This window comes from Struthio camelus, chromosome 13, assembly GCF_040807025.1.
Source record: "Struthio camelus isolate bStrCam1 chromosome 13, bStrCam1.hap1, whole genome shotgun sequence".
NCBI classification, from domain to species: domain Eukaryota; kingdom Metazoa; phylum Chordata; class Aves; order Struthioniformes; family Struthionidae; genus Struthio; species Struthio camelus.
Genome location: NC_090954.1, coordinates 19760721 through 19774800, shown reverse-complemented (window position 1 = coordinate 19774800; position 14080 = coordinate 19760721). Strand labels below are relative to the sequence as shown.

At 44.2% G+C, this 14080-nt stretch overlaps 1 protein-coding gene across 9 annotated transcripts in view; it reads right to left on the bottom strand.

The window, feature by feature from the left end:
• Positions 1-660: 660 nt before the first annotated feature.
• The window catches only part of KCNIP1 (potassium voltage-gated channel interacting protein 1), a 454273-nt gene continuing 440853 nt past the window's right edge, over positions 661-14080 (bottom strand). For all 9 annotated transcript variants that reach the window (XM_068959403.1, XM_068959405.1, XM_068959406.1 and 6 more), the window contains 6 exons: positions 13756-13825; positions 10868-10938; positions 9159-9266; positions 7949-8053; positions 7387-7449; positions 661-5158 (listed from right to left, as the gene is read on the bottom strand). In XM_068959403.1, the coding sequence (XP_068815504.1) occupies positions 5111-5158; positions 7387-7449; positions 7949-8053; positions 9159-9266; positions 10868-10938; positions 13756-13825 (465 nt within the window). In that variant the 3' untranslated portion in view covers positions 661-5110. The remainder of the gene's footprint in view (positions 5159-7386; positions 7450-7948; positions 8054-9158; positions 9267-10867; positions 10939-13755; positions 13826-14080) is intronic.

Here is a 14080-nt window from a genome sequence, read left to right as displayed (position 1 = left end):
GCGGCCCGCAGCAGCCCGAGCGCCGAGACCCCCCCGCGCCTCCAGAGCGGGGCTGAGGAGGTAGTGCAGGCCCTTAGGCAGAAAGGTAACGAGCCACCCTCGCTCGAGCGGGGCGCTCGCCTCCCCGCCTCTCAGAGTTGACCCCAACTACCCAGCTCCAGCGATGACGACCATCTGGGATCGCGGTCCTGAAAGCACTCGTTAAAAAACAGACCTAGGAAGCAGACTTCAGGTACCTGGCGGCCCACGGCGCTCCCGGGCAAGCCCCGCTCAAGCGGGAGGCCAGTCTCGCTCCCCGCGCCGTGCCGCCTGGGCGTCTCCATCTCGGACGCGTCTTCCGGCCCAAAACGCCGCAGGCCCAGGGCGGCCGACGGCTTCGACTCGCGCGGAGAAGCGGCTCCTGAGGCGCCGGCACGTCCAGGCCTCTCCTCCTCCAGCTCCGCGGGGCCTGCGTGGAGAAGCGAGGATTGCAGGACGCATCTCACGACGAGGAAAAGCGACTCCCCGACACCAACCGTACGGGCTCCTCCACAGCCGTCGGCCGTGACGTTGGCCGCCGCCGCCGCCTCCTGCGCGGCCGAGGCCCGGCCGGCGAGAGCGGCTGCTCGGGCAGCGCTGCCCCGTCCCCAGAGCCCTCGAGCGTGTGACACCCACACCACGTTGCACACAGACACCTTTATTTTCACGTTTCTGCATGTACGCGAGAGAATGCTCTTTTTCTTGGGATGTGCTGGTAGATATATCCTACCGAATGGAGCTTAGCAAATTATATTTATCTTTATATATATACACGTATATATATATTTATGTAGAGAGAGGTATAGTCTCGCAAAATTTCTTCTGCATTTCTTCATGTGTCAGAATGAATGTTTGCAACAAACCACAGAGGAAGGGACACTGATAGGTTTCGTTTTGTTTTTCTTAGCTCTAACACAGAACAGCGCTTGCCTTTTTCTACAACCTAGTCAGCTGTTCTCTTGGATGTGCTTAAGCAAAACCAGCACAAACGCTGAACAGAAAAAAAGATGTCCATAATCTTTGAGTTTTTACTATTCCAAGATATTATCAGTGATGCGGGTAGAACATTTTTGAGCTCTGTTTACACAAGGGCCAGGCTATCAGTTGGGTATGTCACCGCACCAGATACAAGAGCATCCCTCTATCAGCGATGCAAATAAAACATTAGTATGTCAATGTTACACTCACAGCACAGTTTATCGGTTTAACAGCCTCTACGTGGATAAATGCGTGTTTACAGCAGAACCCTGTTTTTCAAAATCTGGCTGTACATTTTTTAACCTGACAGTGTCCCTTAAAAAAAAAAACAAAAACATACTGGGCTTATGAAAGGACACCCCCCCACACACACATACAGATATTTGCTTTTTAGTATTAAAACCAACATTTTTAAAACCATTTGACAAAATTTAAGACAAATTGCCATTGGATAATAGCATTTGTGAGAGTGAAGCTATGCACTGCTGCTCCATTAACATGGCTTTAGTTATCACAAGTTGTATTATTTGCACGTTTCCTTAAGTCTTTCATGGCACTTCCATGAAGAAGGAGGAAAAAAGAAAAAAAAAAGTCGTTACACTGCTGCTACCGTCTTTTCAGAGAGCACGCGCTGACACAGAGGTGTTTGGGTTCCGTATGTGTCACAACCCAGCAATGTCAAAGGTCTGCCTACGGTGCTGGGACCCTATGACATCCATCCCTCCCGGTTTATAGCTTGACTCGCGATTACTCACAACATTGCAATGCTTTCCAAGTAACAGGAAAACAAACAGCAACAGTAACAGACACGCTACAATTTTTTTTTTTGCATTACTGTTAATCACAATTTTTCAACAGATTGTTGCCCAGAATGCATGTTAGAAAAGCTTTTTTTCTTTTTCTTTTTAATTGCTGGTGTGAATATGCAGATTAATGATTGTAACTAATGAAACGGACTAATAATTCAGACATAATATTTAAGCATTCACAACTTTTGAGAAAGTCTGCACAGCTGATAGCACTGACAGTCTAACTGTAACTTAGAAGCCAGCACAGTAGCCACCTCACACATACGGGTGGCAGGATTTAGGAGGGCAGGAGATTAGACTAGCCTACTATGTTTTACCTAGAAAGCTGCAGCAATATTTGCCGTAAACGTTGCCTGCCCCATTTACGAGCGACGGGAGGCTTCACAAGTTTGCAAGCTAACATTCACCGAGAACGTGAAGAACAAACCCAAAAGACACGTCCATGCAGAGAGGCAGCGACCCAGGGCTGACCACCACAGCTACGCTCAGACGGGGTCTGGACTCCTGCAAGACTGTCACTGGGGTTGGTTATGCCTCTGGCTCCCTTGAGAGCAGAACCGGGACCAGCGACGCTCTCAGCGTCTACCTCTGTCCCCACCACACGCACCCTGATGCTACCGAGAGCGGAGATCAGCTGTGCACCTGTGGAGCTGCGAAGCAGATGCTGGAACTGCAGAGTCACCAATGGTAGCCTGAATTCAGCGTTACACTTCAGCATATACTGAGAGCAACATTCAAACGTTTAACGCGTGTTACCAAGCCAGGGCCACGCTCAACGGAGAGCAGCTACAGGCCCTACAACACAGGCAACCAGCGTCCCCCCCATCCAGGGGTCAAAACACAGAAAATACAGCAGAGGCTAAATTCACCAAAGTTAGTCTAGAAATTAATTTGGCCTCAGGGACCATGGAATAACGCAACTGATAGTGTTTTTGTCCTTTTTGAAAAGGGCACCTTCAAGTTTTGAGAACTTTTCAGGCTGTAGGTGCCATCTCATGAGCACGTTTGGGGCAACACTGTTCGAGGAGAAAGGCACTACGCTAGCTCAGTGAAAATGCTTGCTCCCCACTTTTCTTTGACCACTTTTCCCTCAGCTGAAGCTGATTGCTCAGACTGACAACGGCCAGATGCTCTTTCAGTACAGAACAAAAAAGCAAGTTTGCGCATTACATTAAATTCTGTTGTTCACTAAACTGGTTGCAAGAATTAGGAAGGAACAGAATAAACATTCTGCACCATTTCAGCAGTAAGCAGCAATGCCTTTATCAAGTGCCTATCAGATAAAAATTAAACGGACAATAGGTGGGATAACTAGAGGACAAGGCTACTCTCATAGTATCACACTGCTTTCGTGAATCACAGCAGACTACTGGAGTTGTTATGCTCCATATCATTGCTAGGAAGCAATTAATTGATAGCGTTTGTTTGAAAGGTAATAAATAGAATAGACTAAAGTATCATTCCTGCCCACACGTAACTTCCCTCCCTTGAATAGCGCTTTTGATGACAAAGAGGCAACTCAAGGGAATAAAGTTGACTGTGCAGCAGTGTGTGCAAGAGCACAGTAAAAGGGGAAACTTGCCATCTTGAGGAATAAGCACAGCATCACACTACTACTGATCAGACCTATTTCTATAATCAGGAATACTTCAATAGATCAATTTTTTATAAAATATAGGGCTACAGAAATGAGGCATTTATATATTTTGTGCTATAAAAAGCTTCCGCTTACATAATACTTAAAATATATTTTCAGTGCCAACAGTATATTTGTAATACATTATCTGATACAATAAAAATATATGCGTACTGGATGGCAGCGATCTTGCACTATGGCAGGGGACTATGTATTATTGTGTGTGGTTCAAGCAGCTGGAAAAGCTGGTCCTTCTCTCCTTTCCTTGGTTTCTCAGCCATTAGCTGCCAGGAGATTACAACGGTGCTCTGATGTTAGCTTTCCTGGTGTCCTCTGCAAAGCAGGCTAGGAAATACGCCTTAGCTGACGATTACTGGGCAAAAATCCAACTTCACTACACGATTCTTTCTGTTTTACTACTTAAAAAAGCAAACCCCCAAACCAATGCTCTGCCTGACATTAGTAAGGAAGTGGGACTAGTTGAAGTCATGGATGTCCCCAGGAAACTGCCTTGTGGGAGAAAGATTTTGCAGTATGACATGTTGAATTATACAAAGTAACATTTAGGCTTGGAAGCTCTGAGCCTAAGGGCAACCAACTAGCCCCCAGTTAAGCCTACAGGATGCTCTGGAGGCACTAAGGTCTGTATGAAGAAACACAGCTGCCTCACCTGGACCCTAAGCAACTAAGCAAAACCAGAAAGCTTAAATAAATTCATAAAGAGGGAAATGCTTTGCTTTAACATCCACTGGAAAAATATAAACATTCAAATGATGCATCCATGCAGCGTGTGCCCAATTACAACGAAAGGACCATGGCCTATGGCCACAGTGCTGCAGAGAGGCACCCTATTCTCTGGAGAATCACCTGGTGTCCCACCACATGCTGGGAATACCGTCGGTACACATCTTCATGTGCCAGCCCTCATCATCCTGTCGGGTCTTCTGAGACCTTACCAGCATTCAATAGGATTTGTTCTGTAGTTTAGAATTTGCACGTGCAACACTTGCTTTGCTCCTTTCTGGCTCACACTGGCTTGAAACTCCTCTAGTTAATGTGTTCAGGGACAACTCCACCCAACTCAGGGTGGTGGCACCAGTGCATGTGAGAGGAAAAGCAGGATCTCGGCAGAAATGGGGATACTGGCTATGTGGGCTGTCTGCTTAACATACTAGGTACATTCAAGCATTCGTTTGTACAACCTCACAGGTCGCCCCGGTAGATTAGACTTTTGTCAACGCAAAAAAACGGCAAGGCATTCATAAAGCATTTTGCCGCGTGGTGCTATGGACTGAGCTTTTCACTCACAATAGATGGCCGAGTAAGCTATTGACATGTGCTATCATATGTAATCAAGCTTGCTAGATTAAAAGCAGGACTTGTGCCTAGCAAACAGAACGTTGTATATTACTCATTGAACTCCAAGCAGCAGCTCTCTCTCGTCAGGTTTCATTAACATATTCGCATGCTTCCAAAAAGAAATAAAGTTCCACCAGTGTCTCTTGAGAAGGAGAGATGAGATTGGTCGCGTTCGGTTACCATTTGGTTGGAGATGTCATACAAAATCCTCACACCCTGGACATGGCCGAATTGTAAAAAGCTTTCACCCAGAAAGGAGGTCTTCGTTACACACAAAGTCTCTGACTCCTACAGTGCTCTCCTGAGGTGGCTACATGACGTTCTCAAAGAGCTGTAAGGATCGCATGATATTGTCATCCTGGAAGCAATGAGAAGACATTGTCACAAAACCAGTACTGACAAAGCCCTGTTCATAACCTCGTTTGGCCCAGGAGGTGCTCCGCAGTGCTACAACATGCAGTGGCCTTGCTTTTGCATCACTTGATCCCTGACAAGCTTGAACGGATTCAGCACCTGCGTCTTGCAAAGCCATCCCCTTGTACTTTAGCACCTTAGTCAGATTGAAGCATGCAAGCACAGGATTTTCTCCTGTTCAGCATGTGCTGTGCTTTACTAAATACCTGACATCAGCGTTTAAACTCTTTCCTGAGCTGGTGACTGCACTGAGCCCTTGGACCTCAGTGCCCAGACAGAATCCCATTGATCCTAAACACAAAAGCGTGCACTTAACTTAATATGCTTGAACAGTCTAAATAAAATTGCAGGCTTTGAACTGAAAAGCAAGCTACCCTGAAGGAACGCTTGATTCTAGAAACACAACCAGCTCAAAATTCAAATATATGAAATCCCAACCTCTCTGAGGTTCTTAGATCCAGCTGAGAAAGTTGGAGACACACAAGGGAAATACAAGACTGTTTCTTATGAAGTGACTTGCAATGTTACTTTGAGGTAGGTAACCACCAGAGTAATATTCAAAAAACAGGAGATACATTTTTTTCCCCCTAGGAGCTTAGTTATTCCAAAAGTCAGAATAGCTGTTTGGCTGTAACGCCAACTTAGAGATTTATGGCATCTCTTTTCCCTCTCTTTTTTAGAGGCATTGAAAACATGGTCATCCTTACATCCGCCAAGCAAAGCAACATCCACCCACCTCACCTCTAACACGGCTTTGCAGGTACTAGTACCAGGCAGCACCTTGCATGGCGAACCAACCACCCTCTCCAAAGCAATGCTTGGAGTTCTTTGTCCATGAGCCATATCCTCCAAAAGGGCAGAGGTATGCATTATAATGCACATTTGCTTGTTTTGCATAAAGAAAAAAAAACCTATCTTGGTGTTGCAGGGCTCCTATCTGCAAGGGAAGCATGCATTACAGCATATCAACCTGCACGGCTCCTAACACAAGTAGGTCAAGGGCAACCAACCAAACCAAAACTATGGCAGAGCATTAAAGAAACTATAATGTTTTTCAAGTAAAGTGAAGCTGCTTCAACACTGCAACCACTATTCACAGCACTTATCACATACATCCAGCTTGAGGACAAATTACGAATGCAAAAAATGAAATACAACCTGGAGACAAACACTCAAATTAAAGAAGGGGCCAGAAATAAACCAATAATCAGGAGATATCAAAAACGTAGTAACGGAAATAAAGTAGCCTTCCATTAAGTATCTGCTCACCAGGCGCTTTTCCCCCCAAATCCCTGTGCGAGAAAGTCCCACATCTTACCAGATCCAGACTTTATGCGCAAGGGGTAGGACGGTAGCCCAGCCCCTCCAGGGTGAGCGTCTTGCCATCGCTCAAGTACGGGCTCAGGCTGTCTGACCGCAGTACGGGACAGATTTCCCAGGGAAAGTGAAAAGCACAGGATGGCTGGTATACAACTATTTACACCTCTGGCCAAAGTCACACAGTTAATTACAGTCTCGGACAATAGACATTTGGCTGATTTCATATCCCTGCAGATGCTTGCCTTTGTGCCAGCGCTAAAAATAGCGGCAAATATGTATTACAACTAATTTAACGTATGGGATTTGCGAGAGGGAGTTCATTTTCAAAAGAGAAAACCAGCATTGTGGTGATTACAGCAATTTATTTTAATGTGTGACCTTGAAACCATCAGCAGGTTTTACAAGACCGTGCTGTAATTACAAAGGTCATAAAGAGACCTTTGGCTCTGGACTGTTTCAGCAATGTGGTACCTGTTAATGACAGTCAGGGACAGCTCGGAGAGATGCTGTCAGCCTCTTAAAGAAAAATACTGAGGAAGGTTAATGGCTTTATTAGCTTTCTCAAGAGTTATGTACTTGTCACAGAATCAGGTATTGCAATTCACTCAGGCAAATACAAGCACTGGCCACGAGCACTGGGAACGAAGAGGCTCTCCCCAGCGCTCGGCCCGACCCTGCGCTCCCTGATCGGTAGCGGGCTTCTCAGATCCCAACCGCAAACTGAATCCTGTGGCTGCTTTTTACACAGCGCAAAGAAACCTGCAGCTCGTTTCAAACAGAGTTCGCTCCAAGCGAGTACACACACTGCGGCACGAGCTAGTCCTTTCATCGCGGTTGTAATTTTGGCCTTACCTCCTGACATGATTCAATAAACTCATCTAAGGTTACAACACCATCCTTGTTTTTATCCATTTTCTGCAAAATAAAAGTAAACAATTTTGGTTTTCATATGTAACTCTGCAGGTGTAGTACAGTATCATATTTGTGGCAGCCTGAATAAATCTAGGGCACTTTACAAGCTTAGACTGCAGACTGAGTGCCATAGATTAAATTTGCTGGCAGCTAAGGACTTGTTTACTCTGATGCTTGGAGCACTTTTGAGGTCATCTCCAACTATTCCTCCCGGGTGTACACAGCAACCTCAACCCATCTTACATCATTTATTTCTTCAGGACCTCACTAACAGACACCCATATTCCTGTCTCTATTTTTACAAGCGGTTGGGAGGAGAAGCACCTCCCCAGCTGGGAGATGGGACATCTCTAGGCTTGCTGGACACGGACGGATGGCTGCTAGGGTTTTTTCTGGGACGTGTAGCACAGAGTAACAATGACCTTAGGACTAACCTTACAGTAAAGAATATCAATGCATAGCTCAAACGCTAAGAAAAACGCATCAGAAATCAAATAAGTACCTGGAAGAATACTTCTACGTGCTGCCTCGGAGCATCTTCCTTGAGCACTGGATATGTGTACTTTCCCATCATATCATAAATTGCCTTTACTATATCCATCATTTCCTGCAGTAGTGACATGACATCAAAAACACAACAGGAAAGTTAATAAAACGATGGCACGTTTATTTCTTTTATTGCCCTTTTCTTCACTCGCTTTCTCTTACAGAACAGTGCAGACCTTGGGCTCATACCTGCTGTCAACTCCAGAGAAAGCCTAGACACACGCACAGAGACAGGTGTCTTACCAGCTTTGAGTTAATCTAGAGAACCAAGTGCATCTTTCTCACGCTGCCGTGACTTGGCAGCGGCCCCTTGCAAGGCTCCTGCAATCCCATTTCGGGACCTGGCCGTGCAGCGCTGCAGCTCCCGCAGTGCCGAAACGGCCAGCCTGGTCAAGACCACCGCTGCGGGCAGGGCTGCTGCTGCAGCCCACATCTCCAGACCTCCACCAGGGCCAGGAGCTCCACACCTGTCCTGGGAGACCACACAGGGCCCCTCTCCGTGCCTTGTACAAGCTACTGCGCGGCTCAGGGACCACGCGGAACAAGCACACCAGCTGCCCACAGTAGTTTCAAGGCGATAGACCATGTCCTATGTGGGACTGGTCAGAGCAGGCCTACTCCCATGTGTGCCCTCATGTAAAATTCTGGAAATGATCAGGTTACCGTGCTCAAAACTAAAGCTTCCCACTGAGAAAACAAGAAATGGTAGGTAATAAAATAACCTTACATAACACCACCGCCTTGTGAGTGGTGCTGTGGGCTTGCAGCACCTTGGGTAAGCCCACACCATCATCCCAATGCAGCCAGATGTACCTGAGCTACCTGGATGATCCTGCACACAGATGTCAGCATGATCCCTGAACCTCAGTCACCGCATACCTGACGTCCCCAATACCCTCCCCTTCGCAGAGGTTATTTCTGTGGATACCTATAACTAGGATTTGGCTTCTGGCTAAAGCAATCCATTACAGGCACTGTAACATAGCAAAACATGGCTACAAAAACATGCAATACAAGATCACCACGCACTTTATTTAGACACAGATAAATGCTCGTGTCCAGTCTGATTTGCATTTAATTAGCTGCCTGCAAAATTAATTATGCTCTGCAACAGAAACCCGTCAGCTCTCTTCAAAAATAACCAGACGTGTCAGAAACAGTCTTACCTCCTTGTTTATATAGCCATCCTTATTTATGTCGTACAGGTTAAACGTCCATCTTAGCTTTTCATGGACTGTTCCTCGCAACAGAATTGACAATGCCATCACAAAATCCTGGTTTAAGGCAGAGAGAGAGACAGACGTGAATTTTAATACCATGCTTTTCCGAGTCACTGCCTTCATAAAGCCACTCAAAAAGCTTTTCTTTTTAGGATACAGCATGGAGCCAACCTCTCTGCCCCCCCTGCTTTCCAAAACTGTGTCCACAAAGGTCTCTGCGCCCTCTTTGGAGAGGGACAGGGAGAGCCCAGCCTCTTCACGCCACAGTATATTCTAACACAGAGAGCCTCAGCCTTCCTCTTCGGGCAAGACCTCTGACACATTTGTCAGATATAACCCTCGCCACTAATTCCCCAGTCTGGGATATCGCTTTTTAATCGTTTTCTGTTTACAATTAAGTTATTGCTTCCACTAACTTTGATTTATTGTTTATACTGCATAACGGCTCAGGTACTGAGAGCAGCATCACTACAGGGATTTATTAGCAGAGGCAGAGCTTCAAGCTAATGCAGCTCTACTGTTCCTGGTACCTGATTTAATTTACTTAGTCCTTCCTGTGTTATCTCCACCAGCACTGCATGGGGCAGCGCACCACATCTTAGAAACTGTTGCTCCTTCTTTCTAGGGCTCAGAGGAATTTGCATTTGCTGAACAATACAAAAAAAGGGGACAAAATGCTTATGTTTGACAAGTACTAAAGAGACAGGTTTGCCAGGAAGGAAAGCTCAGCGCTTTTTTTTTTTTCTTAAGTACTTATCTAAGCATTTTGCTTTGTTTTGGTCTATTTAGGTTTCTGGAAACCTCTAACGTTCTACTGAGTACTTGCCATATGCATGGCTCCCACTGCAGCTGCCACTAAAGGGAGACACATATACGTATGCTAACATCTCCCTTCCACATTGGATAAATATGATTTCTCAGTCCAACCTGAGACTTATTGGGATTCTTGGCCGTGTGATGGCAAAGGACGGACTGCGTATTATTTCTGGTTTTATGATCAGCCACTAAACTGTCTTCTAAATGATTAAGTTCATCCTCTTCAGGTGTCCTACTTAACATCTCCCTTTGCTGTTACCTGCACCTCTATTACTGTGTGTGTGAGCTTTAAGGGTGGCTATTTTTGGCCACAGCAACAGGCCTTTTTAGTTAACAGGTAGGTTGCTTTCTCTTAGGAGCCAAGTATCTGAGATGCTTGTTCAATATATTAAATAAATAAGCTTTAAAAAATTCCAAAAACATACAAGTGTTATCCTGCTATGCATTTTGGGATGACTGCAGAAGGCATAAGATGCACTGCCTTCCTCTGACCTCCAAACCATCTGTGCCACTCGCTGGTCTCTTCTCATACAGCTCTGACCTCAGCCTCTCCTCTCTGCTGCAACACTCGCCGTAGTTTCGCCCTCCAAGATTAACATTGCCTGTGGTATTGTCTAATGTGAACCATATGTTTCTCTAGTCAAAGAAAATGTGCAACTCCATCTGCACAAAAAGCCTTAACCAAAATGAATGAAATTTTAAAATATCTACCCTTTGCAGTCTAAAACCTCTAAACTGTAATCCAGCAAATCCTACCTGTTTATAATGGATGATGGATGGAGAAGCTTCAAAACACAAAACTGAGAAAAAGGCATCAAAATAAGATGCAAAACAATTACCTCAAACTTCACTGAGCCATTCTGTGCAGTGTCAAATGCATTAAAGAGATAATGTGCATACATGCTAGCATCTGAAAGACACAAAAGGCACTAATTGATACAGCAGTTCATTGTACGCTAATGGCTCTAAACAACATTCATGACCACATTTTCTTCCATTATAAAAAGCAACTTTGTAGTTTCCTCAGGTATTCTAGGAACTAATAGAAATTATTGTGGAATTACGTAGGATCCTTCCCCCTCCTCTGAAGAACAGCCTGGAAATGCAAAAGCTTTTATTGCAGTGGTAATGATCTGGATTATGGGACTGTACTTAAAAAGCAAGGGAGCACCCAAGATCGTCTCTGCCAAATTAGACGAGGGCCTCCAAACTCCAGCTTTGCCAGGCTAAGTCCTTCAGCATTAGCTATATGAGGTTTATGGAAAGCAACCAAGGAAAGCTGGACGTGCCGGTAACATCTCGGTGGGAACCTCCATGGCAGCGGGATGCTGGGGAACGGCTGGGGCAGACGGAAGCAGTTTGAACAGGAGGATTTCAATGGCCTGAGCTTCAGCCATGTAAAGGACAGTTGTTATCAGGGAAAAACAGTAACAGCAGTACACAGGAAAAAAAAAAAAATCAAATAAATGTTTGACCTCAAGTCCTTCATTGGCCTCTTCTCTGCTCTGGAGGCAATACACACTTTTTTCCAGGTTACTAGAGCCAACTTTTAGAAAATGGAAGCAACTGGCATTAATATCACCTAATTATTTCCTTGCTATTCAAGGAGCCATGCACTTTTTTTTCTCCTCTGCTCTTTGCCTCTGGCACACAGAGTTAGTTTAGCTTGAGTCTTCACACTCAGTGTTTGGGCATCTGGTGACACTTAATGACCTGTGCTACGAAGGCATTCACATGGAATGACCTCAGCATCTCTTTGGTCTGAACCTTATGAAACGATGAAGTATTTTCACATTATTCAAATCCAGGGAAGAGTAGCAACGTGCAGAAAAATCAAATGCTCAGGTTACTTCCTTCATAGCCCCAGAATATGCTAGACCGCAGGAAAAAAAAAATAATTGGCTGCTACATTTTTAAGATTCAGAAAGAAAATTTCTCCACAAGAAAAACATGGAATTATTAGCAACACACCCCTAAAAAAAGCCTTACTAAGCTAAAGTAAAAGATTATTTAAAATATCAAACTAAATGTTTTATTTCAATAGCAGATAGTATACATAAAGACACACTAGATCACTAGTAACGTTTGATGGCAATTTAGCAAAAACGAAAACCTGTCATGGATATAAGCCTTGTGCAACACAGCCTGCGATGACGCTGCACAAAGATTTGTAATTCGGAGGTACGTCACTACATCTGGGACATACAAGTGTATCTGTACGGAGAGCCATAAAAGTGAGAAAAATCTCTGAGGAATCTGAAATCCCACAATTTATGACACGGTAAGGTTATACAAATAGTTTGGAAAGAAAACAGTGGAGAACCTGAAAATACTTCTGCTGTTAAACTGACTTATTGCTAGGCACGGTTGCACTACCAGCATCATTACCACAGCAGAACTGTATTTCAAGGGAATGGGACACAAACCAAAATAGCAGCAAATCTTTGTCAACCTCAGTAGAGGGGGGAAAAAAGGAATCTACCCACGAAAAGCGGAGGTTTCTGTGCCCAATTGTTTTTCCCCACATAGGAAAGAGTCACCCGAAGTGTGTGTCACTAACAAGAGCAGTTAGTGCAGTTACTCGGGGTACCTGGAGGTCCTCGGGGTTACTGGAACCATGAAATACATCCAGAATTACATTACTATTATAAATGCTTAATATTCTGCATATCTGCTAAAAAACAAGAATGGCCTCGTTGCTTTTTAAAAACAGAACAGAAGCAACAATAAAAATCAGCACATCCGTACTGAAATTTAACGTGAACATTTCGCAGGTGTACATCTTTGAGGTCACACACATTGTAAGACACAGATAAGCATAGCATGATTATCTTGATATTTAATTCAGAAACCACTTATTAATGACCTCCTTAAACTAAATGCACATACACACGCTTGCAGAAACTTCAATCACCTTCCCACAATGATGGCATTCTGCAGCTATTACAGAATAGGGTATATTTGGGAAGCCTCCAACTTTGAATCTTTTATTTAAAAAAGCTTAAAACCATGATTTGTTTCTTTCATGTATATGTATATATATGTGTGTGTGTGTGTATATATATCCCTACAGAACATGTCCAGTTACAAGACCATATAGATTCTGGATATTTTTAGAAGGCAACAACGTATGCTATTTGAGAGATTAAATACAGTACTTTAATATTCCAGTGCATGAAGTGACCCTGTCTTAATTAGTCACTCAAACACCAGGAATTATTATTTCAGCTGCCTAGGTGTTCATAGGCCTACTGAGAACTACTCCATGAATTTTTGGAACGTTTTGATTTATTTGTAGGACAAAAATAGGTCTGGGACCCTTCCGTGCTAGATACTATAAGCACTGCAGTCCAACAGCAGGGGAACTGAAAATGCACGGAGGGGAAACGATTGAATTCTCTGCCATCCAGCAAGTCAGTAGCAGAAAAGAGAATCAATCCCCCATTTCTATTCTAGACTTGCACCGTTTACTGTGGGGAAAAAAGGGCTGACAGCTAGTAGTAACCTTCACTGCGGGTTTGTCTGTATTCTTGTGAAATAACTATTCCAAGGGCCTAAATTAATTTCCTTACCTTGCCCTCTGCATTTTTGGTTCAGATTTTGCAAAGCCTAAGTGCAATTCACATTTCTAGCACAGATTATCCAAAGCAGTTTTGCAGCCAGCTGGCAATAACGAATGTTAAGACATGCCTCAACAAACCTGACAGACGCAAAGTACTCTGCTTACCTCCATGTGGAAAAAACTGTGCATAGATCTGTTTGAACGTCTCTTCATTAACAACCCCACTAGGACATTCCTGTTGGAAAAAATTGAAAGGAAAAAAAAAAAATCAAGAAAAAAACCCAGAGCTCTGTTAAGGTTCATTTGCGAAACACTACAAGCCCAAAGAGAGCAATTACACAAGTCACGTTCCTGTTCACACAGAGCGCTGGATGCACTGAAGAAATTAAATAATTCAGACTGGAATTTCACATTAAGCATCTCATAGGCTTCGTTCACCATTATGGTGTTTTCAGTAGTGTTTAATCCCTGTTTTATAGGCTGGGCTGGA